The sequence below is a fragment of the Sinohyriopsis cumingii genome, chromosome 8 (genome assembly GCF_028554795.1).
Source record: "Sinohyriopsis cumingii isolate HCF-2022 chromosome 8, ASM2855479v2, whole genome shotgun sequence".
Taxonomy (NCBI): domain Eukaryota; kingdom Metazoa; phylum Mollusca; class Bivalvia; order Unionida; family Unionidae; genus Sinohyriopsis; species Sinohyriopsis cumingii.
This window is the reverse complement of record NC_142968.1, coordinates 26,708,869-26,735,849: the sequence shown is the minus strand read 5'-3', so window position 1 is coordinate 26,735,849 and position 26,981 is coordinate 26,708,869. Positions and strand designations below refer to the sequence as shown.

Below are 26,981 nucleotides of genomic sequence, written 5' to 3'. Positions count from 1 at the left end.
GAACAACGAGAAGCTTTCTACGCTTGGTACCAGCTTCACGCCTCGGACAATTTCGACTTTCAGGAAGAAATGCTAAAGTATTGTCGTTCCGACGTGGACATTTTACGGCGTTGCTGTGGAAAATTTCGAGAACTGTTCATGGAACACGGAGGGGTCGATCCTTTGAAAGAAGCTTGCACCATTGCCAAAGCGTGTTCCTTAGTGTATCGACAACGATTCATGCCTGAAAACACCGTAGCTGTCATCAGCCCTCAAACGACCAACTTTGTCAAACGTCAATACTCGGTCAAAGCCCTACGTTGGTTACATTACTTGTGCGACAAGAAAAACAAATGGATTCAGCATGCCCGCAAGGAGGGGCTGAAAAGACCATCGGAACGTATTCGGTCGATGGCTGGGACTTAGAAAACCCCAAGATCGTGTACGAGTTTAACGGTTGCTTATTTCACGGATGTCCCGTCTGTTACCCTGATCGTAGCACTAAAAATCAGTTTTTACAACGAACCATGGAAGACTTGTACCAGGACACTTGTCAGCGACGCCTAAAGTTGGAACAGAAAGGATACCAAGTGGTGGAAATGTGGGAACACGAGTACGATCACCGTATGAAAACCGATCCCGAGTTTAAACGCCTCGTGGAAAGTTACCAGTTCATGGACCCGCTGAACCCGAGGGATAGTTTGTACGGAGGAAGGACCAATGCCACCTGTTTGCTATACCAAGCCGACGAAGAGAAAGGAGAAGAAATCAAATACTTGGACGTGTGTTCGCTGTATCCTTACGTGTGCAAATATTGTCGCTTTCCTGTAGGGCACCCGCAATTGTTAACGGAACACATCGACCTGAAAAACATTCGACAATACGAAGGCTTGATCAAGTGTAAAGTTTTGCCTCCCACGAACCTATACCATCCCGTCTTACCTCACCATTGTCAAGGCAAACTGATGTTTCCATTGTGCCGTACTTGTGCCGAAACGTGCAACCAAGACCAACCTTGTCAGCACACCCAGAAAGAACGTGCCTTGACGGGAACCTGCGTCAGCGTAGAATTGTTCAAAGCTCTGGACATGGGATACCAACTGTTAGAAGTGTACGAAATTTGCCACTTTCCCAAGACACAACAATACCACAAGGGTGATCCCAGTCAGAAAGGCATTTTCGCTGACTACGTGGATGCCTTTTTGAAACTAAAACAAGAAGCCAGCGGCTATCCTTCCTGGTGTCACACTCCCGAAGACCAAATACAATTCAAAGAGAAATACTATGAACAAGAAGGTATCTCTTTAGACCACATCGAGAAAAACGAAGGCAGGCGATCGTTTGCCAAAGTGATGTTAAATTGCTTGTGGGGTAAAATGGCACAACGACCGTGTTTACCCAAGACGGAATATTTGACAGAACCTTCCCGCTACTTCCAGATGATTCACGACAAAACCAAATACATGAAACACGTGGACGTCGTTCGAGAGGATTTGATCTTGGTCAATTACGAAGAAGATCTGGACTTTGTACAAGACGACCCTTTTGGAAATGTCATCATTGCGGCTTACGTGACAGCTCATGCTCGTTTAAAAGTGTACGAAGCTTTAGAACTGTTAGGGGAACGCGTCCTGTAGTTTGACACGGACAGTTGCATTTACATCCATCACCCGAGTCAACAGCACCCTAACATAGAAGGAGACCGTTTAGGAGCCTGGACAGACGAGCATCTCGACGACCCCGACGACAAGATTCTAAGTTTCGTTAGTGGCGGTCCCAAAAATTACGGTTACGAATACCGGGACAAACAAGGAGAAGTGCACACGACGTGCAAAGTGAAAGGACTGACTCTGAATTATCGTACCAGTCGAGTGGTCAACTTTGGGGTATTGAAAGAAGCCTTGCAGTCTGGAAAAGATCAACACTTTAAAGTGACCACCTATCAACCGAACAAGATTGTACGTTTACCCACTCACCACATCGTCAGTCGACCCTTGGAAAAAGTCTATCAAATCGTGTACCAGAAGCGAGTGCGACTACCCAACCAATTTACTTTGCCGTATGGACACGTTGGTATAAAACATTGGTTGTAAGAGGATAGTCACTCACTAGAAGGATGACTTCGCCACAGCAAGAATCGAGTGAGAAACCCGATGAGAACTCCAAGTTCAAACCCTACCATTTTCCAGTCTTCTTACCTGACTATTGTGATTGTGTCCGTCGATTGGACACGTTTCAGAAATGGCCTACGGATAGTGAAGGATTACCCTCTTCGCATATTTTAGCTAGAACAGGATTTGTCTACTTGGGACCTGAGTCAGGATTGGGATACGAGGTACAGTGTTTCGCTTGCGGACTGAAGTTATGAATGGATCTATGTATCTATAAAGATTCAGCTATTCTGGAACATACTCGATGGTCTCCGCACTGCCCTTACCTTTCTATGGCCTTTCCACCTATCACACTACGGTACAATGTTGACGGTACCTTAGAGACGGTACCTTCCAAAACAAGACATAAAAAACGTAAAAAAGGAAAGATGTACAAGCTGGAGACTGCATTGCGACTAGTATAAAAAGGGACTATGGTCAAGATCGATAGTTCATTGGGACTACCAAGACCGAGCGAACAAGATGAATAATTTCAGAGAAACACAAAACAAGTTGTTTAGGAAGGCACAATTCAAGTGTGGGGCTTCGGAAGTGGAATGCGATTGTGAGCCTTGCGATGGGTACGATGCTTTACGTTGTGACCTTAGCGATGCCGTAAAGCATCATGGGAACTTTAGTGTCACTACCCCTATCATGGAAAGGGATGTTGTGCGTGTCAAACCTGAGGGATGCAAAAGTGATGCCGCTCGTCCTCTTGGACATTTTACTGGGTTTCGTTTTAAAGGGGAATGTTCACCTTCACGTCTACCCCCCTACGGATGTCATCCAGCCCTGAGCAAACTCCTGTTCATGTCACCCAACCCTCATCGAAACGAACCTGTGAAAGACGAATATTCGTTTCCTGTGCGTTTGTCGGAATACTGTGACTTTGAAAATCGTCTTCAATCGTTCAAAGGAAAATGACCTAAGTATCTGGGAGGACCAACCCCCGAAGAATTAGCCAGAGCCGGATTTTTCTGCTTGGGCGAAGGAGATAAAGTCAAGTGCTTCAGTTGCGGTGTGTCACTTCACCACTGGGAACCGCAAGATTCGGCCTACGTAGAACATGCTCGATGGTCACCGAATTGTCATTACTTATCCTTAGTGGGACCGAGACATTGAAGTAACTTACCATAATCTGTTCATGGATACTTTACAAGAGAACATTCGTGCTTTGCCTGTGGAGTTGAGAGAACGCATTTACCGAGAGCTGGTCAAAATACAAGTGAAACGTAAAGAACAATTGCATCCGTTACGTCACTGGTGTTTGAACCACTGGTACCTGAATGCTATACAAGGACTGATTGAGTTGAAACTGTTCCATTGGACAGACATTGATCAACGATCCCCTAGTTTTAAAAAGGATTGGTTTGGTATGGACGATTCTATCTACTACATCATTGTAAACTTACTGCATCGAATTCCAGAGGAAGAGTTAACGAATTACCAACATCTTGAACAAAATGTCAACTTAGTGAAAGAGGAAACTTCTGAACGAATTGTAATGTGTAGATTAGTGACTAAACGATTTAAATTCGACACTGAAGTAAAACCATGTCTGTGCAAAGAGTACATTTCTTGTGTCAGACCAAAGAGGATTTAGTATGACCTATTCATGGATACTTTGCTAGAGAACATTCGTGTTTTACCTGTGGAGTTGAGAGAACGCATTTACCGAGAACTGATCAAAATACAAGTGAAACGCAAACGCAGAGTTATTGAACCGTTTTTAAATTATGCTCTGTTCCAAAGTATAAGAAGACTGATTATGAGTGGATATTACATCAGGCACAAAGGTAAACGAGGCTATTGGCCACCACCCAAGGATTCCAAAAACAGTGTTTATACTTATGGATACTTTACAAGAGAACATTTTGGGCTTGCCTGAGGAGTTGAGAGAAAGGATTTACCGAGAGCTGGTGAAAATACAAGTCAAACGTAAAGAACAATTGCATCCGTTACGACACCAGATCTTTAACCACTGGTACCTGAATGGTATAAGAGAACTGATTCGTCTCAAATTGTTTCAATGTTCAGACATTGTTCAAAACTTTGAGGTCGCCAATGATCGACATGTTCATCATTTTGGTTACTTCGACATTCACATACTGCAACGCATTGAGGAAGACGAGTTAAAGGATTACCAACATTTGTTACATGGAATCTGCTTAGCGGAAGACGAAACATCTAGACAAACTCTGACGTTTCGGTTACAGTATGTAACATTTAAATTCCCTACTGGAGAACGAAGATCTCTGGCTAGAAAGTACGTGTATTGCATCCGAAAAAAAGAGAATATAAAAACAGGCTACCATGCCACGACTTATGTCACATGTCATTGAACAGATTCCGTGGAAGGAACTCAATGACCATATTCAAACCTTGGATCATTACCATCGATTATTACAAGAACTGTATCCATTCAATTTGGGTCGACAAGTGGTGTGTGTCTTAGTGACTTGTTTTCTGGGATTTCGTTTACCAGCCGATTCTTTGTGGACTCTTTACGAACAGTACTTACCATACCCCCATGGCCTTAAATGGTCACGAAAAACTCCTTTTGCTCAAAGCCTTGCGTTTTCATCTGGATACTTCTCGACCTCAACAGGAAAAAAAGATTCGTCAACTTTTAGCTACCCAAGACGTGTATGACGATGTGTGTGTAGCTTGTGACTTACATCCCCATTGGACAGATGTTCGTGACTGGAAAAAGGGGGGTTTTGAGGCTTGGACCCAAGAAGTGGCCCAGTATGCACGAGAGTTGTTCAAGGAAAAAAGTTACTTTTCAACCCGTGTTAGTGACGGTGCCAGAAGAACCCGTCACCCAGGACGGGACTGTCGTGGACAGGCCTGAAAGTCCCTTTCGGGAGGACACTTGTGTGACCTTACCCCCTACTATAGAACTGGTTAGAACATTACCCAAAACATGTTGTACAGACACTTGTGTTTATTCCACGTTAATGGTTATCATGTGCCTTTTATCCTTGTACTTAAGCCTTTGGCTTTTATGTATTTTTGTCTTTCGTATTCATGTTTGAAACATTCAATAAACGTGTTCTGAAAAAAGTATATAAACTCTTGTCTTGTTTGTTTTCGTGTCACAAGTGACATTTCTCACACTATGGCTACCTCTGCTGTCTCTGCTCCCTCTTCCTCTACTGTCAAAGTCATCGACGAACACTTAGATCGTGCCAGTTGGGAGGCTTTGTATCTTCGCCATCCCTTTAACATGCTCATTGCTGGACCTAGCGGTTCAGGCAAAACCGAATTCGTCAAACGTTAGATCGAACATAAACATCATTTGATCGATCGACCACCTCAACGGATCGTGTGGTGTTACAAAGAGTGGCAATCGGCGTACAGCCTCTTGCGAGAAAGTCAAGGCGATTCCATCGTGTTTGTGGAAGGCATTCCTAAAGAAGACGACGGCATCGTCTCTGACTCCCGTCAAACCCATTTGGTCATTTTCGACGACATGTTAGGAGAAGACGAAGAAGAAATTAAACTGTGGTTCACGCGCAAAGGGCATCACCGTAATGCCAGTGTCGTTTACATCACCCAAAATTTGTTTCAACAAAGTAAAGCCCATCGCACCATCAGTCTCAATGCGCATTACGTGGTCTTGTTTAAAAGCCCTCGAGATAAATCGCAAGTGCAAGTCTTAGCCAAACAGTTAGGAACGCCTTGGCTGACTCAGGCGTACGACGATGCCACTCAAACTCCACACGCCTATTTACTCGTCGATTCGAAACCTACGATCCCCGATGATCTGCGATTTCGTACCCACTTGTTTCACCACTGGTGCCAAGACGGAGGGCCTGTCCTGTACACGTCTCTGTCCTCGACTTACTTTCACTCCACATAAAAAAAATCTATAAAAACCTCAGACCCTTTTCGTCTGTCTCACACAACGTCAACATGACGTCCCTTCAGTCGCATCTTCCCGTCAAATTGATTCGTGCCTTGTATGGCATCAGTCGAGAAAAAAAATTCATAAATACGAGCTCGTGTCTTAGAAGCTAGTCTCAAAGAAGTCTTGCGATGGTTCACGGTGACGGCACGTCAAATACTCCATGGAATCATTCAGATTCCTCATCAAACCAAACGCTTTTTCGATCGAAACAAAGTCGCTTTGGTCCAACTGGCCGATCCCCGCATCGACACTCAAACCAAAAAACAAATCATTTTGAAACCTGGTGGGAGCGGTACTCTAGGAGGGGTCATCATTCGCTCTCTCTTAAGATGGGATCCTAATGCCCCCAAAGTTATCCCCAAGAAAAAAGTCCAACGAAGCCCCAAGAAGAAAAAGAAAAAGACCAGGTCCCCAAGAAGAAGAACTTCTCCAGTGGCTGGACCCTCCTCTTACCAGACACCACCCCGGAAAAAGAAAAGAAGCCCCCAGAAAAAGAAACAGAGAAAAAGTCCCCAGAAAAAGAAAAGTCCACAGAAGAAAACTAGTCGCAAGAGAGGCACTTCGGCCAGGATGCAACTTTACACTCGCAAACCACGACCTGCCACGGCAGTGACTGCGTCTCCGGCATCCTCACGTTCATCCACTTCTCATTGATGACACCAAGAACTGAAGAGTACTTGGAGACGTTGATCACACCAAGAACTCCGTTGATGACCCCAAAAAGAACTTCCCCAGTGGTAGGACCCTCCAATTTAGCGGCAGTGGCTGCTGTTCACAAAGTACCTTCTCCCAAAATCAAAGTCCAAGAAAGATCGGGCATGTTACAAAGTTTACTGGATTTGTCCAAGCAAGAACTGGCTCGATTTAGTCCGTTACGTACCCCTGCACGACGTGTCATGCCTGTCCTCAAACTGATACGACGTAAAGACAATCAGTGGCGACGCGTTCCAGTATAAAAAATGGTGTGTGACCAAGTAGGGTATCAGTGTTTTTTGGTGCTCCTGAAGACTCAAAGATGTCACCCTCCAGAAAACCCCAAGGAAAGAAAAGGAAAGGACTACCACCACGTTTAGTCAAACATGGGGGCATGTTATCTGTCCTGTCCAAAGCTTCTCCACCTCTACGAAAAAAACTCATTCAATCAGCCTCCAAAGAGGTCATCGATACCGTGTGCGAATGTTGTTTGAACGTTTTGAAAGGCACGATCCCTTTGTCCAAACACCAGAAACAATGCTTAAGCAAACATCGTCACGTTCTTCGCCAAATAGTTCAAAAGAAAATTCCCATTCGTCAAAAGAAGAAGATGTTGGTCCAACGTGGAGGCATTTTACCCCTCTTGTTAGGCCCCATACTGAAAGGAGTCTTGGGAACCATGTTGGAAGGACTGGTGGGAGCAAGATAAAAAGACCCTCGGAAGTCCCAAGATCTCAGAATCGACCCCTGACAACCCCATGGAAGGACGAAAACTAGCTTTAGTGCCTTACAAACGATGGAAGGAATACCATCGGTGGCAAGAACAACGCACCCCGCATTTACCTCCCAATCCCAATTTGAGCGAAATGTTTCAGTTACAACACGAATTGCAGTCCTTGATGGATCGCCAAGATTTGTCCGAAACAGACAAATCGCAAAAGTACGGTCAACTCTTGCAACGACTGCAACTCTTTCACCAGAAAGCTTTAGACGAAACAGTTCTACCCACTCTGAAAGATTTTAAGACCTTGATGAAAAGTCCAGCACCATCACCAGTACCAGTACCAGTACCAACACCAGTACCAGTGACCAAGACAGAAAAAGGAGAAGAGGAAGAAGGGTTTCAAACTCCACCAGAAAAAGTACGCAAGTTAACAACACCACCTACCTCCAGAATTGGATGGATTAAAAAGATGATGGCCACGCCTTCTTCATCACAAGAGAAAAAGAAAGTGAAGACAGAAGTGAAGACAGAAGTGAAACAAGAACCGATATCCCCCGCTCAGACATCCTCCTCTTCAACACCTATTGCCGGTCGCACACGCAAAGCATTGCAATCCAAGAAAATACCCCAAGAGAAAAAGAGTAGCATCCTCCAAGAGTGGGTGTCTTATTAACACACCAACCAACACAAAAAAAAGAAAAAAATGGAAAAAGTCTTAGCCAGCATTTACTACGATCCCTCTCATCCTGCAGGTTACGCAGGAGTTCAAAAATTGTATCGTGCTGCCAAAACGCGACTGAAAAGTCTCCGTTTACCTCAAGTGCAACGATGGTTACAAGAACAAGCTACCTACACTTTACACAAACCCATTCGACGCAAGTTTGCCAGAAGTCGCACCCGAGTGGAAGGCATCGATCATCAATGGCAAGCCGACTTAGCCGATGTCTCTCATTTGGCCAGCTACAATCGTGGCTACAAATATTTATTTTGTGTCATCGACGTCTTTTCCAAATTTGCCTGGGTCGTGCCCTTGACTTCCAAATCGAGTAGCGAGTTAGTGCGAGCCCTGCAACGGGTGTTGAAACAAAGCGGTCGTCACCCTCTTCGATGGCAAACGGACAAAGGTACCGAATTTCTGAACCAAGCTTTCCAAAAAGAATTAAAGAAACGTGACATTCATTTTTTTACCACCGAGAATCCCGAAACCAAAGCCAGCATCGTGGAACGTTTTCAACGCACTTTGAAAGAACGCATGTGGAAATATTTTACGCATCACCACACTCTGAAGTACATCGACATCTTACCGCACCTGGTGCAAGCGTACAACCAATCTTACCATCGAAGCATCGGACGTGCCCCGCAAGACGTGACTCCGGACAACGAAGTGCTAGTGTTTGAGCGTCTGTTTGGTACGTCCCCGACGAGGGCTGTCCCCAAGAAAAGTGGAGAGTTGGCCATAGGAGATTGGGTGCGCATTGGCAAAACCAAACGCACTTTCGACAAAGGTTACTTACCTAACTGGACGACCGAATTGTTTCGTGTCACTCGACGAGTGCATGGCCGTCATCCTGCCGTCTATAAATTGGAAGACATGAACGGAGAAGTGCTCAAAGGAACGTTTTATTTGCCCGAGTTACAACGTGTCACCAAAAAAGAAGACGACGTGTACGACATCGAAAGCATTCTCGAACGCAGAACCCGTAAAGTGGGCAAACGACGTGTCAAAGAAGTCAAAGTACGTTGGAAAGGATATCCACCCAGTTTTGATTCTTGGATCGACGCTTCGCAAGTCATCAACTATAAAAAGAAGTGACCATCATGCCCTTTCACACAGACGCAGCTACGTCGACCACTCCTCCTTCACCTAGTTCTTCTCTGCAAGATTTACAAAAACAACCCTTGTGGGTGTGGTGTGGAGAACGTGTGCCTAAAACGCAAATCGTCTTTTTCTGCCAAATCTTCGTGGTGTATTGTGTCATCGGGGCAGCCATCGCCAATTTGAGTTTGCAACAAGGAGACAAACAATTGTGGACCATTTTATTGAGCAGTTGCATCGGTTACCTGCTTCCCAATCCCTCCCTGAAATTGTCCTCGAACGGGAACCACGGGAACCTTGTGTCCAGTGCCAGTCACCACTCCAACAATAATAACCACAACCAGAACCCCATTTTGGGCGGAGACACGCCTCTGACGTCCAGTAACCCCTCGGACAGCCACAGAACTCTGGAATTATGAGTCACCAAAACCAATTTTACTTAACCTTACCCAGTGACAGTTCCATGGAGGTGTTTCCCAACAACAGGTTGTGCTGTTACACGGCCAAATTACCTCAGGCCATCCCCTTAGATCACGAAGCCCATTGGGAAGTGGCTTTGGTAGAAATGATTCACCCTACACAAATCCATAACATCACTGAAAAGCAAAACACTTTTGAGGTCGAAATCCTGAACCAACAATTACAAAACTGCATGAATGACATCGGGTTTTCAGGGATCACAAAACCAGTCAGCAATTCACCCTTCAATATCTACACCTTGAAAATTCCGGCAGGGTTTTATTTTAGTGGCCAACATTTGGTGGACACTATTGCGAACAGGTTCGAGTTAGCCTTTGGCAAAGCCCTGAACAAACTAAATAAACGTGTCACCCTGGAGTACCATAAAGTGGCTCGTCGCTTACTGATGAAATTTCCGGACACCCAAACGTTGTCCATCAGTTTCAATCGTGACTTGTTTGATATTTTAGGTGGAGACACAAAAATGGCTCCAAATTTTAATCCGAAGATCAACAGCAATACGGAATTTTACAAGTTTTTTAGATTCCCTGTAGAACTGAACCAAGGACTGAATTTGATGTTTGTGTACTCCGATGTGGTGGAGTACAACGTGGTGGGACACACCTCCGTGCCATTACTGCGTGTCATTCCTTTCAAAGTGGATAGTACCACGACCAGTGACCAGGAAGGTGGAAACACTTATCACGTCCACCCGGAATTTGTACATCCTCACTATTTGCCTGTCAGCAAGTCGTATTTGGACACGGTCAACATTGCTATAAAAGGAGATTTGGGACAAAATATTCCATTCACCAAAGGAAAAGTCACGGTGAAACTCCATTTTCGAAAACGGTTCTCTCACGACTCGTAAGTCATGTATCCAGTGTAGCGAGGGGTTGCACGACAGCGAGGACACGGTTTAGGAGATATGTTAAAATCGGCCTTTCGTTCGGTGGCCCCGGTGTTGAAACCGATGGTGACACGCGGATTGCACGCCTTGAAAGATGCGGCACTGACGCAAGGCAAAGAATTTCTCCAAAATGTCATCATCGACAAGCAAAACCCTAAAGAAGCTTTCATGAGGGCAGGCAAAAATGTCTTGCTGCAAACAGGCAAAGACATTTTAGGCCGACGAGACACACCTATAAATGCCCTGCACGCTACCGAGTCAGGCATTCAGCAAGGACAAGGCAGAAAGAGACGACGAAGAAAACACCCTTTCACCAGACTTCAAGCTAGAAAGGCCAAGAAAAGAAGAACCGTTCGAGACTTAGACGTCTTCGATTATTGAGAAAGAACAAAAAAATGATGCACCGAGAATCTTGCGCTTGTTCCAAGTCGGAACTGGATCTGTTTGCCATGCCACCCACCATGATGACCAAGCAAGAATCCCAGTGGGTGGAATTTCATCCCGTCTCCTCACTGACCGATTCCGCTCCCATCGAGTTTGAAATCAAAGGACAACCCGAAGATTACATCGATCTGAATAGCAGTTACTTGTACTTGAAAGTCAAAGTTCTAGATAAGACTGGAGGTCCTATAGACGATGAAGCAGTAGCTCCCGTCAACAATTTCATGCATTCCTTGTTCAGTGGAGTGGACTTGTACTTGAATAACAAACTGGTCAGCAGCAGCATGGATACTTACCCTTATCGTGCCTACCTGGAAAATCTCTTGACGTACGAAATAGACGCCAAGAACACTCATCTCAATGCCTGTGTGGTATGGGAAGCTGACGATGCAGGCGAGTTTGAAACATTCAAAACTGATACAACCAAAGACCACAATGCGGGATTTGTAGAACGAAGAGACAAAATCAAAGGACTCAACAAAAGTTTAGAAGTGATGGATCGTTTGCATTTGGACATGTGGTTGCAAGAAAAGTATTTGCTGAACGGGGTGGATGTCCGCCTGAGACTGAATCGGAGCAGTACCGCTTTCCATTTATTGGCTGATAGTGACGATAATTACAAAACCAAAATCCAAGAAGCCAGACTCTACGTACGCCGTGTGGAAGTGTTACCTAAAGTAGGTAACGACATCAGTCAGACGTTGAGCAGAACGACCGCCAAGTATCCCATACGACGCGTGGAAGTGAAAACTTTCACTATTCCCAAGGGACAGCGATCCATGATCGAAGATCATCTGTTCCAAGGACAGCTACCCAAACGTTTGATCATTGGTATGGTCGAGAATGAAGCCTTCAACGGAGCTATCAATATAAATCCTTTCTACTTTAAACACTTTGACGTGTCCAAGATCGAAGTCAGTCGCGATGGCAAGACCTTGTGTACCCGACCTTTCGAACCTAACTTTGCCCAGAAGAATTACTTGAGATCGTACTTGTCCCTGTACGAAGCCACGGGACAGTTAGGAACCAACACCAGTCATGGCATTACGTACGACGATTATGCAGAAGGTTATGCTTTGTGGGCTTTTGATTTCACTCCAGACCAAGGCAGCGACGAGGGACATTTCCACCCTATAAAATCTGGCCAGATTCGTGTGGAAATTCAGTTTGCAATCCAAGACCCCTCTGTTGCTAATCCAACGTTGAACGTCCTCCTGTATGCAGAATTCGATTATACGATAGAAATCAACAGTTTGAGAGAAGTCATTCTAGACTATTAGAAGCCATGGAAGACTGTTATCCCTCTTTACCTAGTGGAGAAACTTTGGACATGGAATGTGAGGAGACCATGGAAAAAGAAGAAGTGATCATGATGAAGTCGAGATGGCCAGAACAAGAAGCCCATTTAGTCTCCTGTTTTGCCAAACACTTGGTGGAAAAAATGACGGAATTGATCAAGAAAAATTGCTATGGATGTCAAAACGATCATCCCAGTCAAATTCAACACGATAAATGCCTAATGCTGAGTCAAGAAGAAAAATTGGACGAGTATCTGGACGAAGCTTGGAGTCTCATCTCGGACGAAGACGTGTTGCATCAGTGGTATAAAGACTTGCGTGAACATTCTTGTCCACCATTAACCACTCAAGAGATCGATCGCATCGAAGCTCTCCTGAATCAAAGTGAGGAGACGAAACGAAGAAACGGTTATTTGTCAGACATTTTCAAGCAAAAAGTCAGGATCGAATTGACGACTTATTATTACCTGTGAAGAAGAAGAAAAAACACACACACAAATCAATGGATACCTGGGAACTTTATTACCTTTTGAACCACAGTTCGTATACGGCTTCTTGGAATCCTGTCGTCTGTGCTAAAGATGAACTCCCTCATCGCAAACCTCAAGACCATCAAGCTTACGTGATCAACACGGACGACAGTCATCTCCCAGGAACCCACTGGGTAGCCGTTTACTTTCCTCAAGAAGAATGTGTGGAATATGTCGATTCGTATGGATTGCCCCTTTGGAAGACGATATCATTGACTTTATGAGAAGAAATGCTCAGACCACCCGATTCAATAATGTGAAATTACAAGGCACAGATTCCTTGGTGTGTGGACAGTACTGTGTGTATTTTCTGCATCATCGCAGCCTGGGCTATTCTTTAGAACATTTAGTGACTCATTTTGATCCTCGTTCTTCTTCTAGAAACGATGTGAAAGTAGATCGATGGTTTTGTGACCATTATGCTTATCTTTTGTTTCAAGCTAGGAAACGTAGTGTCCATCAATGGCCTAATGATTTCCAATAGTGGAAATCACAATTTCATTCACAACTTTGTCAGCCCTGTTTAAAGTAGATTGTAAATTGAAAAAAAGTTTGTCATTTTTTAAAAAATGTTTGATGTTATATGGTTGGATTATTGTTAAAAAAATGTTAGAGTTGTTGTTTAGTGTTAAGTGATTTTTGAATAAAAAAATGTTGTGTTTTGAAAAAAATGCCTTTGTCTTTTGTTTGGCTATAAGAATGTTGGATTCATGCTCTTTGACTTCTTACTATCCCTCTCATGTCACTCATTGAACGTTCCGGCTCGAAAACTGTGGAGGGATGTTTTCCTTCACGTCCGCGCTTTGACTTTAAGAACCGGGGTAGTTACCAGTCTAACCATCCATTGTCGACTCATCCTCTTACGAAGATGTGCTCCAAACTAGCTAAGCTCAACGAAGCCTACGTGAATTTGCATAGGGTCAGACACAGTCTGATACCGAAGCCAGAAGAGATAGAGAATGTGAGAATGTTAAAAGTCACTGAAGACCTGATAGAAGAGCTCTTCAGAGAAGAAGTGAACAGGGAGAAAGAAGAATGGACAGAGAAGTACAGACTTCAGAGACAGCAGCAACAGCAACAACAACAACAACAGCAGCAGCAGAAGCAGCAGCAGCAGGAACCTGAACCTGACAGAGGCTTTGTCGATTGTCGTATCGACACCAAAGAGTTCTTCTTCTCTTTCCGAAGAAGCAGACCTATCGTCAGAAAGTCTATCCTCAGAGGACGACGCATTCTTAGAAACTAAAAGATTGCCATAGCAAACAAAAAAAAAAAAAAAAAAAAAAAAAAAAAAAAACCCAGCCTCTTTCAGGGTTACCCCCAATACTCTAGAAAAGAAATAACTATCGATTTGTCAATGTGTGTAGGTAGAGTAGTGTGAATATAAACACTAACTCTTTTTTATAGTGTGAGGGTATGTGTTTGTGTATAGGATTGTGTGTTTGTAAGTGCTCACGTACGTTGGTGTGGATAGTAGATTAAGATCATGTCTTTTTTTTGGTGTTTGAGGTGTGGGGAGAGTAGATTTGGGGGCTGGATTGGATTGCTTTGCGTATGTGGATAGTATATTGAAGTGATTCATGAAAATTTTAAATTAGTAATGGGTAGTATAAAAAAGTGAGCGAGTGTTTCTTTTGGGTCCGCGCGTTGTTTGGTCATGATCTAGGTAAGATCAATTTTATGTTTTTTTAGGGGGATGTTTTCCTTCACGTCCGCACTTTTAGTATAAATTGAAACTCGTTCGGCAGTCCAGCTACCCTTGTTGATTTATCAACACCAGAATGAACACCAGACTAGCGAAACTGTTGGAACTTCATGTGCATCTGGAATATGCCAGGCGCCTGTTGAACGAACTGGCCGCGGAAGCCATTGTGGAAGAGGGAAGGATGAGAGAGGAGGAGGAAAGAAGAAACAAAGAAGAGGAAGAGGAGAGAAGATACAAAGAAGAGGAGGAGAAAAGAAACAAAGAAGAGGAGGAAAAGGAGAGAAGAAGAAGAAATTTCAGAATCCCAGAGACAGAAAATTGGGATTCTGAAGCTACTTACCCTGCCTCTGCTCTCTCCCCCAAAAAAGTAAAAAGCAACTGGGAAACAAGATGTGTATGTGGCGCCAGGCCTGGAAGGTGCCACCATTAACCAGGTGTCCATGAAGTTCCAAAAAAAAAAAAAAAACAGCCCTTTTCAGGGCTACCCAATACTCTAGAAAAGAAATAACCATCAATTTGCCAATGTGTGTAGGTAGAGTAGTGTGAATATAAACACTGACTCTTTTTTCATAGTGTGAGTGTATGCGTTTGTGTTTGTAACTGATCACGTAAGTTTGTGTGAATAGTAGATTATGGGTTTCTTTATTGTTTCTTAGCGTATGTGGAGAGTATAGTTTGGGTTATATTATATGAAATGAGAAAGTAGGGGATGTTTTCCTTCACGTCCGCTCATTGTTTTTGGTCATGATCTAGGTAAGATCAATTTTATGTTTTTAGGGGGATGTTTTCCATCACGTCCGCGCTTTCACTACAAGAACCTACAAGGTTTGATGTTCGAACCATTCTACGGAATAATAAAAACGAAGATGGTGGTTGCAAGTGATTTGTTCAACAACTTGGTAGATATATACAATTGGATAATGGATGGTATCTATGTAGTGGAGAGACTAGAAAAAGAATGGAAGATAGCAGAGTATCTGGACTACGCTAAATGCCTAAACGTAGCAAAAGAAGTGATAGCAGAAATGATAGAAGAGGAGGAAAAGAGATTGAGAGGTATGATAAATCCCACCTATGTCAGAGTGGGAAGCCTAAAGGAAGCACTTGATAATGCAAGCAAAGTCAGGTGCTTTCTTGAAAAAATGTCACATGGGACAGAGTGCTCTTTTGTGGAGAGAGGTCAGGAAAGACTGAGGAAAGGAGAGGAGTTGATGAGAAAAGTGATGGAGGTAGAGGTAAAGAAGATTAAAGAGAGATGGAATAAAGAAAGAAAAGATAAGGAAAACAAAAAGAAACAGGCTGATTTTGAAAGGCTAAATCAGAATTGGATCAAAGTCCAGGAAAAGTTTGGAGCCCTGGGCCATCCAGACTGGATGCCAGAGGAGAAAAAGAAGAAGAAAGGAATAATGGAAAAAGTGAGGACTTGGTGGAAGAAGTGGAGGAGTTAGAAGAAGAAGAAGAAGAAGAAACCCAAAGGCCCTTTTCAGGGCCACCCATATTTCTCGAAAAGAGAATGACTTTCAATTGCCTAGCCCATTTTTTTAATTTTTTTTTATTAAAAAAAAAAAAAAAAAAAAAAAATCCCATGTTAAATTCCGCTTGTCCCTAAAGTAGTTTTTTTTTCTCCCATGTTAAATTCCCCTTATCCCTAGACAGACCCAAACTCTATTCCCCATGTTCAATTCCCCTTGTCCCTAGACAGACCCAAACTCTATTCCCATGTAATGCTAATTCCCCTTGTCCCTAGAGTGACCCACGATTTTTCTCCATGTTAAATTTACATTGTCCCCAGAGTGACCCAGGGGTGTCTGTAATGGTAATTCCCATTGTCCCTAGGGTGACCCACTTAACTACTCTTGGCGCTCAGCATTAAGAGGTTAGTGTTAGGACTGGTCGGCCCGGTGTCAGGATAATGTGACTGGGTGGGACATCATGCTACATGTCTGCGGCATGATGCCCCAGTGCTAGACATCACTATAAACTGCCACATTGCAGACATCGTAGCGATATGACTGAAAAATTGTTAAAGCTACGTTAAAAATCCACATCACATCATTATGTCTTGATATGTTTTAATCAATTGCGATTTGAATGCGCAAAATAAAGTGTATGTAATTCGTTGTTCTCTTGTATCTTCTATCCCCAAAAAATATAATGAAACCAGCCGCTATGAGCATTACAAGTATGTCAAGCTCTATCTAAGCTTGATTCTATGTTGTTTATAAGCAAACTCGTTTATAATTATAATGCAAAGAAGCAGAAGGCGAAGAAGACGAAAATGATGACGATGACGATGCCAAAAGCAAGATTCGAACTCATCATTCCTTGTGTAGAAATAGGTGAGAAGAAGAAGATTAAATCAGTAAGCCAGTTGTAAAACAAGGAATGCGTAATCAGAACGTAAATTAAATCTCACAAGATCAAGGTGCATATCTGATTGGCTGGTTGTGCAATAGGCCTCTGATCACTAAACGCAGCAAGCTAAGTAAACACAATGTGTAACATGAACATGATATATCCTTCTTATAACGTGATATGATGGGTGCATTATCATTTGCGTAAAAAAGTTTGCTTACCCGTCTACAATGGTATATTTAGTTTGCGGTTTGAAATCTTGCAATGTCGGGTGGATATCTTTGGTTATAAAGACAGAAGAAAAGACCCAACTGAAAAGATCAAATGTTAACAAGCTATAACATTTTAAAATACTATAACATGATGCCCATCAATAATGTGGAGATGACGAATCAAACATCTACCATTCTTTCACCTACAGCTAAATATATCTGCTAGTACTTTCACTATAGATGTTTTAAGCTTGTAGATTTATTGTTGATGCTCATTTGGGTTGATCTTGTATCAGTTTGGGTCTTATGAGGTTTTGTGATCATGGTAAATCCTTTCACGTACCAAGCCAAACAAAATACAATGCAATTTAAGATTATTTGTTTTGTTTAATGCACATGTAAGTTTAAATGCGGGAGGTAGATATCTGATATGTGTGACGCACGACTATATGATTTGGGGAATGGTGGGAGTTGCCCCAATTACGGTGGTCGAGGGGATTATACATTTTTAAAGAAAGTCATATAATTGTATAATAAGTCAAGGAAACCTGATATTTTTCCCCGAAAAGTCTTGTGTGTACTTGCTTAGAAAAAAAAAAAAAGATAATATGGATAAGTGAACTGCGAAATATGTTGTGTAATGACCATTGATACTGAAGTAAGATTTCTTTTAAAACATTTCAAATTTGCTACAGTGCAACAATTATAGTAGTAATCTTTGAATTTATTTAAGTCAGTAATGCTAAATATCTTATTATGTATGCAGTTTTACAATATCAGGATGTGTCCGATGAATCATCCCTCAAATTTGTGCTGATACTGCTGGACAGTTTGAGTCTGATATCACCTAGGTATTCAATACTGCTATCTGGTGCAAAGAAATCTGTCAGTAACACATCGGTGTGCATTTTTTAGAAACTTACAGGCAATTCTCGCAGCATTTGCTTAACACCGATACATATACCTCACGCTGCGCTATACTCACACGCATTATATCCGAAACTATAATTTAATACATCATAATTGTACCTGCTTCGGTTTCCCCCAAAATGGCAGTTCTAAATATACTGTAAGAATATTTTGCCCATGTTTTCTCTCACATTAAGGTATTAATAACTTTTTTAAAATATAACTTTAAAATTTTTTTATCCAAGTTCTAAGCTGGGCCGAAATGTCTTTGGGCTGAATTGTCTCGACCAGGCAAGATGCGAATCTATCAGCTTTCGGGGAGACAATCCCTTGCATGTAAGGGAGGTAACTTATACAATACCCAAACGGTTGTCTATAACGTACAGAATAAAATCGATAGTTCACAAAAGTAACTAGATAAGGCAAGAGTAATGGCATGTTGCAGTTGGCGTTGTTGGCTTAACAGCATTTCTCAGCGCAAGATAACCCATACATGGCGGGCAATATAAATGGTGGACGAAGAACCCGGGAAAACCCCGGTAAAAATCACCGACCCACGGGAAGCTTAGATCAACAAGTAGATCTCTTGCTTTTTTTTCTTCTTCTTACACTGTCAGAAAGAAAAAAATCGGACACCCACTTGTTGGTCTGCGGGAAACTAGGCCTACTGGCAGGCTTTCTCATTTACCCGCACTGGGTAATGGCATGTAACAAAGCTAGGCCTACTGGCAGGCTTTCTATGTAACACAGTTTTGACTTCAGTTAATATGCATGAAATGTGTGATAAGAAATGAATATAGTTTGTTTCATGCATACAAGTTTTTGCTGCATGGTTTGTTTTGAACATAATAGAACTATTAATGAAGTCACGGCATTTGGTATAAGATTTATTGGTGTTTTCTTTTTTTTGTGACAAAAACTATTAATGTGATCATATAAAAAAGGCGTTGAACGATTTTTTGCTCTCTGTCAATAGTACATGTACGATTTATAGGTAAATTCTAAGTAGCGATATGAGCCCTGTTACCCTGTGTCTCTTTGTTTACTGTGGTAGTCAACTAGGCATGTATATTATTTTCTGCCAAAGCCAAGACGGAACAAAATGAGTCACGTAGTGCGTTATATTTTGCGTATGTTTACCGTTTGCCGAATATTGGAATAACCGACTTGGTACCAAGAAAAGAGATGAAATAAAGGTTGAATACAATACTGGTTCAGGAGATGCTTTTACTTAAACGGTAAGAAGATTGTGACTTAGTAAAAGTTAGCAAAAGTGCAAACAAACATGAAAAAGTTTAAAAAATGTCAGTGACTCAAGGGATTAATCTTCTGTAAAATTTACCTGCATAGCAGTACCCAAAATGGCTGACGTAATACTGCGTTTATTTACTTTTTTTTTTTTTACAAGTTCTCTAGGACTTTTTCCACCTACATTTGAGTTTTGAAGTTGTGAGGGCTATTTCAAGGCGGGAGTTTTTCGTTTATATTGTCTTTAATGACTTGTCTATTTAAAAGCATTATCATCTTCAAAAATCTGTAGACTTCTTAGGCAGCAGTTAAAAATGTTCATGTATTTAACAACAATATAAAATAGGTTATTTCTGCAAACCCAAAACATAACATACCAGTCAGAACTCCGTTCTTTGTTCCCATATTTGCCTAGACACAGAGGCATACATTTCTTACAGGCTGCCCTCCAAATATAAAAACTTATTTATATGACCTTATACATATTTGAATTTCAATGCTAAATATCACCTTGGACAATTTGTAATATGCTAGTGACAACTTTCTGTACTGAACAGGTGTTGTTTTCCCCCGTTTACACTGCAAAATGGTGATGAGCCTAGCAGTGACTCACCTACTCAATACAGTATTCTTTTTTCCCTGTAGGGTAGTGGTTCTTCCCATGTTTATTCCTCCACCAAATATATTGTTGACCATATATAACCTATCATGTGCTGAAAATGGTGTTATACCGATAACAACAATATTCTTTGCACTTATTTGGAACAAATTTAATTTGATTTTTAAAAATATGTTGAGTCTCACATTATATCAATAAAACTTTGCAAAAATATGAAATAACTATTAATACGTAAATATTTTAGATTTTATATTTAGTGTTCAAATAAAATTTTTTTGTAACGGTTTTTGTTGCCTTGTATTTTCATTCATCAGTTCACTACGTGTTTTATATGTAACCTCTTTCTCTTCAAAAATTTGTTGATGCTGTTCTGATTTACTGATAATAATCTTAAAATCAGTTCTTTTGGTTACTGGTCAGGATTTTGCGTCTGGGACCCATATTTACCAGTTGAATTTTTTTATAGATTTAGTGCATTGTGACATTGAGGTAGGCAATTCACATCAAACAAGTCATCCTTAGATTCTTTTATGTCTTCTCTACTTATTTTTCACACTGCAGTGGCGTCACTCGGGTTGGTGTCAAAGCCAAAGCAGCTGGTATGTGGCAGTCCATGAAACATCTGCTTTACTTCGTTCAGAAACAAATTTAATCAACCAAAACGTAAAGCGACTACTATGCGAATGTACATGATTTGTTTACAAATCAAAAGTATGGCATCTGCGTCCATTGTTTGTTTACAATAGAAAGTAGTTCCTTTATGCATGTGAATGCAATATGAAGGTGTGCAATATCATAAAATACAGAACGATTCTGACAATGTAAAGTTAACGGAGAAAAAAATGAGCATATAATAAATGTGCTTCCTTGTAAACAGTTATTTTCATGAAGATATACATGTATGTACATATACTTTTCTTTAGAGGGCCTCATTAGGGAGATCAGTTGTATATGATTGAGTTATCCTCTTTAAGTAATGACACTATTATTATTTTTATTTTATTATTGTTATTATTCATAATACAGGGTAAATCTGATCATCTCATTATCCTGACACCAGTATCATGCACATTTGGTATATTTTGCAACCAGATGTGGTTTCAGTGGCAACTGTTATTTATTTCACTAGATTGCATTAAAATTCGCATTCCTAATTTGTTGATAACCATGCTGTAGCCTCCAGACATTCTGACTAATTGGGATATTCTTTTAAAGTAAACTGTATTGGCAATATCTGGTAAATGGCCCCACCCCCACCCAAACACTGTGTTTGGCAGTTTAAAATCATGTTTTTTCATGTGACAAAGCATGACATGGCATGTGTGAAATTTGGTGTTTATAAAGAACAGTCAGATGTTCCTAGTGCCAGGCTTATCAACTGAAACAAATTAAGGAATGTAGGTGTGGATATCTAGTGATTTGATAGTCTTTTTAATGGAGTCTTGTATTTAGTGCTAAACCGAATATTCAAATACAAATATTTGGCAAACATTTGAATTGGAAATTCCAGCAGTAATCCATAACAGTGAGCACTTTAGACCACTCGGGGCCCCAAATGTAAATGTTTCAGAGGATCACTTTACCTTTGGAACAATAGGGTAAATTTATGCAGTTCAAGCAAAGCTCAATGTGTGCGTTCGTAAAGTATTGTGTAAGTTTAAGATTTCTCTGAATAAAGTAAAATCATAAAAGAAAGCGATTAGCCTTTTATAAATATACACGTACTTAATATACAAGACTTTTGAAATTATTTTGTATTGTCCAAATCTATGACTGAAATAAGATTCTTCAAATGGTATCTGCTTGTAATAAACTTTTGACATATCTTTCTTCCTGGCATGGGGGGAGGGGGTATTCATTCATTGTCTATTTAATTGTCATTCTGTAATGCCAAAGTACAACTCCACATGGGGTTTCCATCCGTCTTCTGATGAGGCATGGTGGTGATTTGGAAGTGTCTATCCCTTCACCATGGAGAAAAAGTGGAGCAGATTAAGTCCCTCCTGTGAAGTGTAGGGGTGAAACAATACACCTGTGCCACATATTGATATGATTCATGATCCACAGCCCACAATATGATACATTATTGATACACATATTAACTTATGGTCTTTCCCTTTTTAGAAGGCCTGTCAGTGGTAGGTGGTGCCCTATTATGCGATTTACTGGATGTATTTCCAGTATGCAGATTACAGACAGGCATAAAATTAACATCTATTTATATGCCATTCTCACCCATAACAAGATATAAAAAATACTTTAAAGTCAACTACATGTTATCTGTCAGTGATTTTTATTAAATATTTTAGGCAACATAAGGCTGCTCCATCTGGTCAGGCACAGAGGACTCACTTTAGCCACCAGACAGATATTGTGATAAAATAAATAACATGGCTTCTTCCCAAACCAAAATTGCAAGCTTTTAATGCAAGCTTGCACAAGCTATTATTGCGCAAGCTAGTATTTGGAACCTTGTGGCAAGCTTGCACAAACCACAAAAAAGAAATATTGCAAGCTTGCACAATCCTAAATATATACAAGCTGGCACAAGCTTGCAAGGATTAACAACAAACTTGCATAAATAAACAAGCTTATGCAAGGTTCATTGCTGTAAAAATATTGCATGAAGAATGACATTACAGACCAGTCCAGAATACTATTCCTAATGATAAAATTATTGCAGTTATATTAGAAAGGAGATTATATAAAAAATAAACTGAAATAAATGGAACAAATTTCAACTATTTTGAAGTAGATTTATTTACAAAAATACACATCTTGAAACAGCCTTCTTTTAAGTATAAAGTTTTAAAATGGTGTTAAGAAAATATGAACTTCTTATCAAATTCATTTGTTAATTCTCTGTATTGTATCGTGAAAAGTACGTCAGCAAATTTACATTAGATACAGCATATAACAGACACTAAAACAACTGGACCATTACGGGTGTATTCAGGTTTTGTATTTGAATGCATGAATGGTAAAATTATAATACATTTTGGAATGCAAAGTTCTGTTGTGCAGACTGCAAGTGCGGTATCAGCTTTGCTTAAATTACCCATTTATAAAGATTATATTAAAAAAGAAAGTACTCTAGGGTACTTTTAATGTAAGATATAATTACAACTATACCAAAATTGACTACCTTTTTGCACAAGTGATTCTCACATGATATCTTACTCACGTTAGTCTTGTGTGCATTTTAACATGCAGATTAGGTAGAACTCGCATGAGTAATAGAATCCAACAAAATCTGAAAATCACACGAGCAGGATCATATCCAATGTATTAAAGGGAACATTCCAGAAATTCTGACTGCTACACAGAAAGGCAAGCTCTTCTGACTGAGGAATCCTGCAAGGTCGTTTTCTTGAATATGACGGAAAATCTTAACATTTTTGTTTGCATAGCTTCAGAAACTTTTTACTTCACATCCATACAGAAATCCAGTTGGGGAAGGATGCTGTTAGATGGTTACATTCCCCTCACTCCTGTTAAAACCGTACACTATTAGGTGAAAAACAGCAATGATAGCCATTTGAATACACTGAACCACCTCTTCTAAGCAAATTCTCTCAGATTAAAATCCTTATCCCTCCCCTGCCTCTCATAGAATCAGGTACCATCCACTGAAATAGATAACAGCAACATGTACTATGTAACCTGGTCAAATATCTGACTATTTACCTGTTTGGCAAAGGCATTTCATTTAAGTTCAACATTAGAGAAATATTTCACAAGCTATAGAAACATATATCAGTGTTATACACAAACTGGCCATCCTTTAAAGAGATTATAAATATCAGTTTTACAATCCATTTTGAAAGGGATATGACATCTACCAAATGACTGGTACTTAACATCTTTAAACAGAAGAAAGCAATGAAATTACTCAGTTAACAATTTGTGACATTTGAAATAGACTTATCACTACCATCTTTCTGAAAATTAAAAAAAAAACAAAATAGATCAATGCAGTGACCTCCAAAACTTAAAGTTACTGCATGCGGATAATTGCCAAATTTGATATGCGATTAGAAAAAAAGCACCCCCCCTCGAAATGAGATTAAGATGCTTGCATGTAATTTTATAATTCATCAACCTATTTTTGACAACTTACAGCACTGCATCAAAATCTCTGCAGTAAATAATAATGATCTGCAAAGTTGCTGTCTCAATGATTAGGTGGAGAATGGTTACTTTGTCACCTTTTGATATTTAATGTATTGTAAGCAAACACAGCAGAGCAACAATATTACTGTATACATAGTTCCCATTACATTCGCCTGTGAGCAAAAGCAGTTTCCGGTTGCCATTTTGTGGGTCAAGCTCATTCTGTTGAAGACTTGTTGTCAAGCATAACAACAAAATCTGATTTAATTTTCAAGGACTCAATTCTTAAGTAAAAATGGCTTCAAAGTCAGTCAAGATAAAGTACAAAGATGGACTGGACAAATTAGTGTTGGAAAGATACAAGTCAAAGCTAAGCTTAATCGGTGGAATTGACCTGTATGAAATGGACAAAGGAAAAATAACGAGTAACGCCCAGTGCCTTCCAGAGATTACATTTTAAAGTAGTTGGTAAATACAAAAAGTGCTTACACGCTAGATGATTTGAAAGCTTACGAATCACTTGAAGCTTACAACCAGTTTGTCAATGGTTGGGTCGAAGACATTCTTGCCATGGAAGTGAGCAACAAGGTGTTGGTTACTGCAAAGGTGAGTTGAGATTCATTACATTTGTAACTTCATGCCATTTCATACAGAGCATTACAAAGGTAGTTATAGTTTAATGTATTTTATGGGGTTATTTTATGAAGTATTAAATTTCATTCTATCACTGACTCATAATATGTTGTCATCTTTGTAGATCTGATAAATGTAGGGGCATTTTTATTTAATCATGGCCAGGGGGTGGGTGGGTGGGGTGCTAGGGTTGGCAACAAAAAACGGGGATGAAGGGAAGACCTTAAACACAAATTTTTTCTTATGCGTATGTTGCAAAAGTTTAAATATGCACATATTTAATTAAAAAATGCTCAAAATAATCAAAGAACTGGAATTCTCTCTGCAGTTTTTGGTATGACACAGCGAATGAATTACACAGCATGAACCTGCACCAACAGATACTGAATTTGATGACTTCACATCAAAGTTATTTTAGACCAAAATCAAACCTGTAGTTTCTTCAATCATGCCCAAGTATGTGGAACATTTTATTCCTACAATAGTATAAAATAATCTTTTAAAGCCTCTGTGTGATCTCAAGAGATGACAAATGTACTTTAATGTCTAAATATGAATTTGTAAAACATTGTGAAAATCTGTTCTGAGACATTAATGTTACCGCAGAACAGGCAAAACATGCAGAGAGGCTCACTCGTGGACAAGCTGAGTGTAAAGATTGGCACAGGCTAAAAACAGGAAGAATAACAGCATCAAGAGGGAAAGCAGTGTGCACATCTTCCATTGATAAGCAATCTATATCCACCATAAGAGACATATGCTACCCAGTGAAATTTTCTAAGGCGGTAACAAGGTGGGGATGCCAGCATGAAAAAGATGCAGTGAATGCCTACAAGAGCAAAGTAGGGCCTCTCTATGACAATCTCAGAGTTGTTGAATGTGGTCTTATAATCGGCCCTGAATGTCCCATATTGGTGCATCTCCTGATGCTCTCATTTCGTGCAATTGTTGACGAGAGGGAACAGTGGAAGTGAAGTATCCATATTGTGTCAGAGATACTGTGATAAAAGATGAAAATATTTCATACCTGGACAAAGATAACCGATTGAAAACATGCCATTGGTATTATTATCAGAAGCAAACACAAATCTTTTTAAGTAAAAAGAAGTTTTGTGACTTTGTCATCTGGACAAAGGAGGACATATCTGTGGAAAGGATTCTGCCAAACCCCGAGCTATGGCTAGATACTGAAGCAAAGTCAAAAGCATTCTTCATTCATGTTATTCTGCCTGAACTGAGAGGAAAATTATTCATTCGACCAGTCCGCAAACACTGAACCTACTGCACAAATGGAAAGAAAACTGCATGCATCTGCACCCTCTCTCACCAACAATGATGGACAGATTGTGTCAGGAAATAACACTGATGCAATTTGTTTATGTCAAGTGCCCTGTGATGAAACATTTGATGATAATGTTGGCTGTGATAATGAAAACTGCAGACCGAAAAAAGGATCATACTATTATCCAGAATGTTGTCCAGTGTATGGCAGTAAAGCAAAAACGCCTAAAAAGTGTTAGAAGGCCATTCTCAGGACATTTGCATGTAAAAAAACATGATTTAATTAATATACAAGCACATGGTGGTGTTATCAAACACTTTTTGTATTTTCATGCATGCTTATTTATTAATTAAAAAGCGAATAAATCATTCCCCTGTACAGATGTGTTTTCTATTCTGTCTGTATTCTATATATCTTGCTTATTCTTAGCACACATTGTTATGACCATCTATGCAGGAGTAGTGATAACAAGATTTTCATGACAGCCACTGTGGCAACCATATTGGTTGTTTGAGAAGGAAGTACCATTTCATTGGACCAATTAGTCCACTGGATGAATGTGTGCCTAACATTCAATGACAATCCCCCAGCCTGTTTATTAGGAGTGGCGTATACTGACTATATGGTAACAGATGGACAGATTATCCAAAAGATCTTCTCGTCAGTAAACAGTAGAAGTAAAGAACATAAGCCAGAAAGTTTAGAATTAAGAACACAAAATAAGGATTCATTATTGACAAATATTTAATGGTGACATAAATCTGAAAGAATATTTCACAAACAATGTTATGAGACGTACAAAACTAAAGACTAAACATCATATATATGTAATAAATCTGATTATTTCACAAATAATTACTAGTCAAATAGAACAAGACTTGCACATATTTGTAGGGCAACATGCAACACTAACAATTTTGTCGGCAACTGGAATTTCTCCTTTGTCATTCATGAGGAAATCGAATTGCGACCTTTCCTTGAAGCATGGCATA

At 40.4% G+C, this 26,981-nt stretch overlaps 2 protein-coding genes across 4 annotated transcripts in view; one reads left to right on the top strand and one right to left on the bottom strand.

Moving 5' to 3' along the window:
* LOC149793180 (uncharacterized) overlaps window positions 1–26,981 on the bottom strand; it is a 51,490-nt gene that overhangs the window by 21,600 nt on the left and 2,909 nt on the right. The window lies entirely within an intron of this gene.
* Window positions 19,191–26,981, top strand: part of LOC149793179 (uncharacterized) — an 83,117-nt gene continuing 75,326 nt past the window's right edge. For both annotated transcript variants that reach the window (XM_089967106.1, XM_089967105.1), the window contains exon 1: window positions 19,191–19,332. In XM_089967106.1, the coding sequence (XP_089823232.1) occupies window positions 19,316–19,332 (17 nt within the window). In that variant the 5' untranslated portion in view covers window positions 19,191–19,315. The remainder of the gene's footprint in view (window positions 19,333–26,981) is intronic.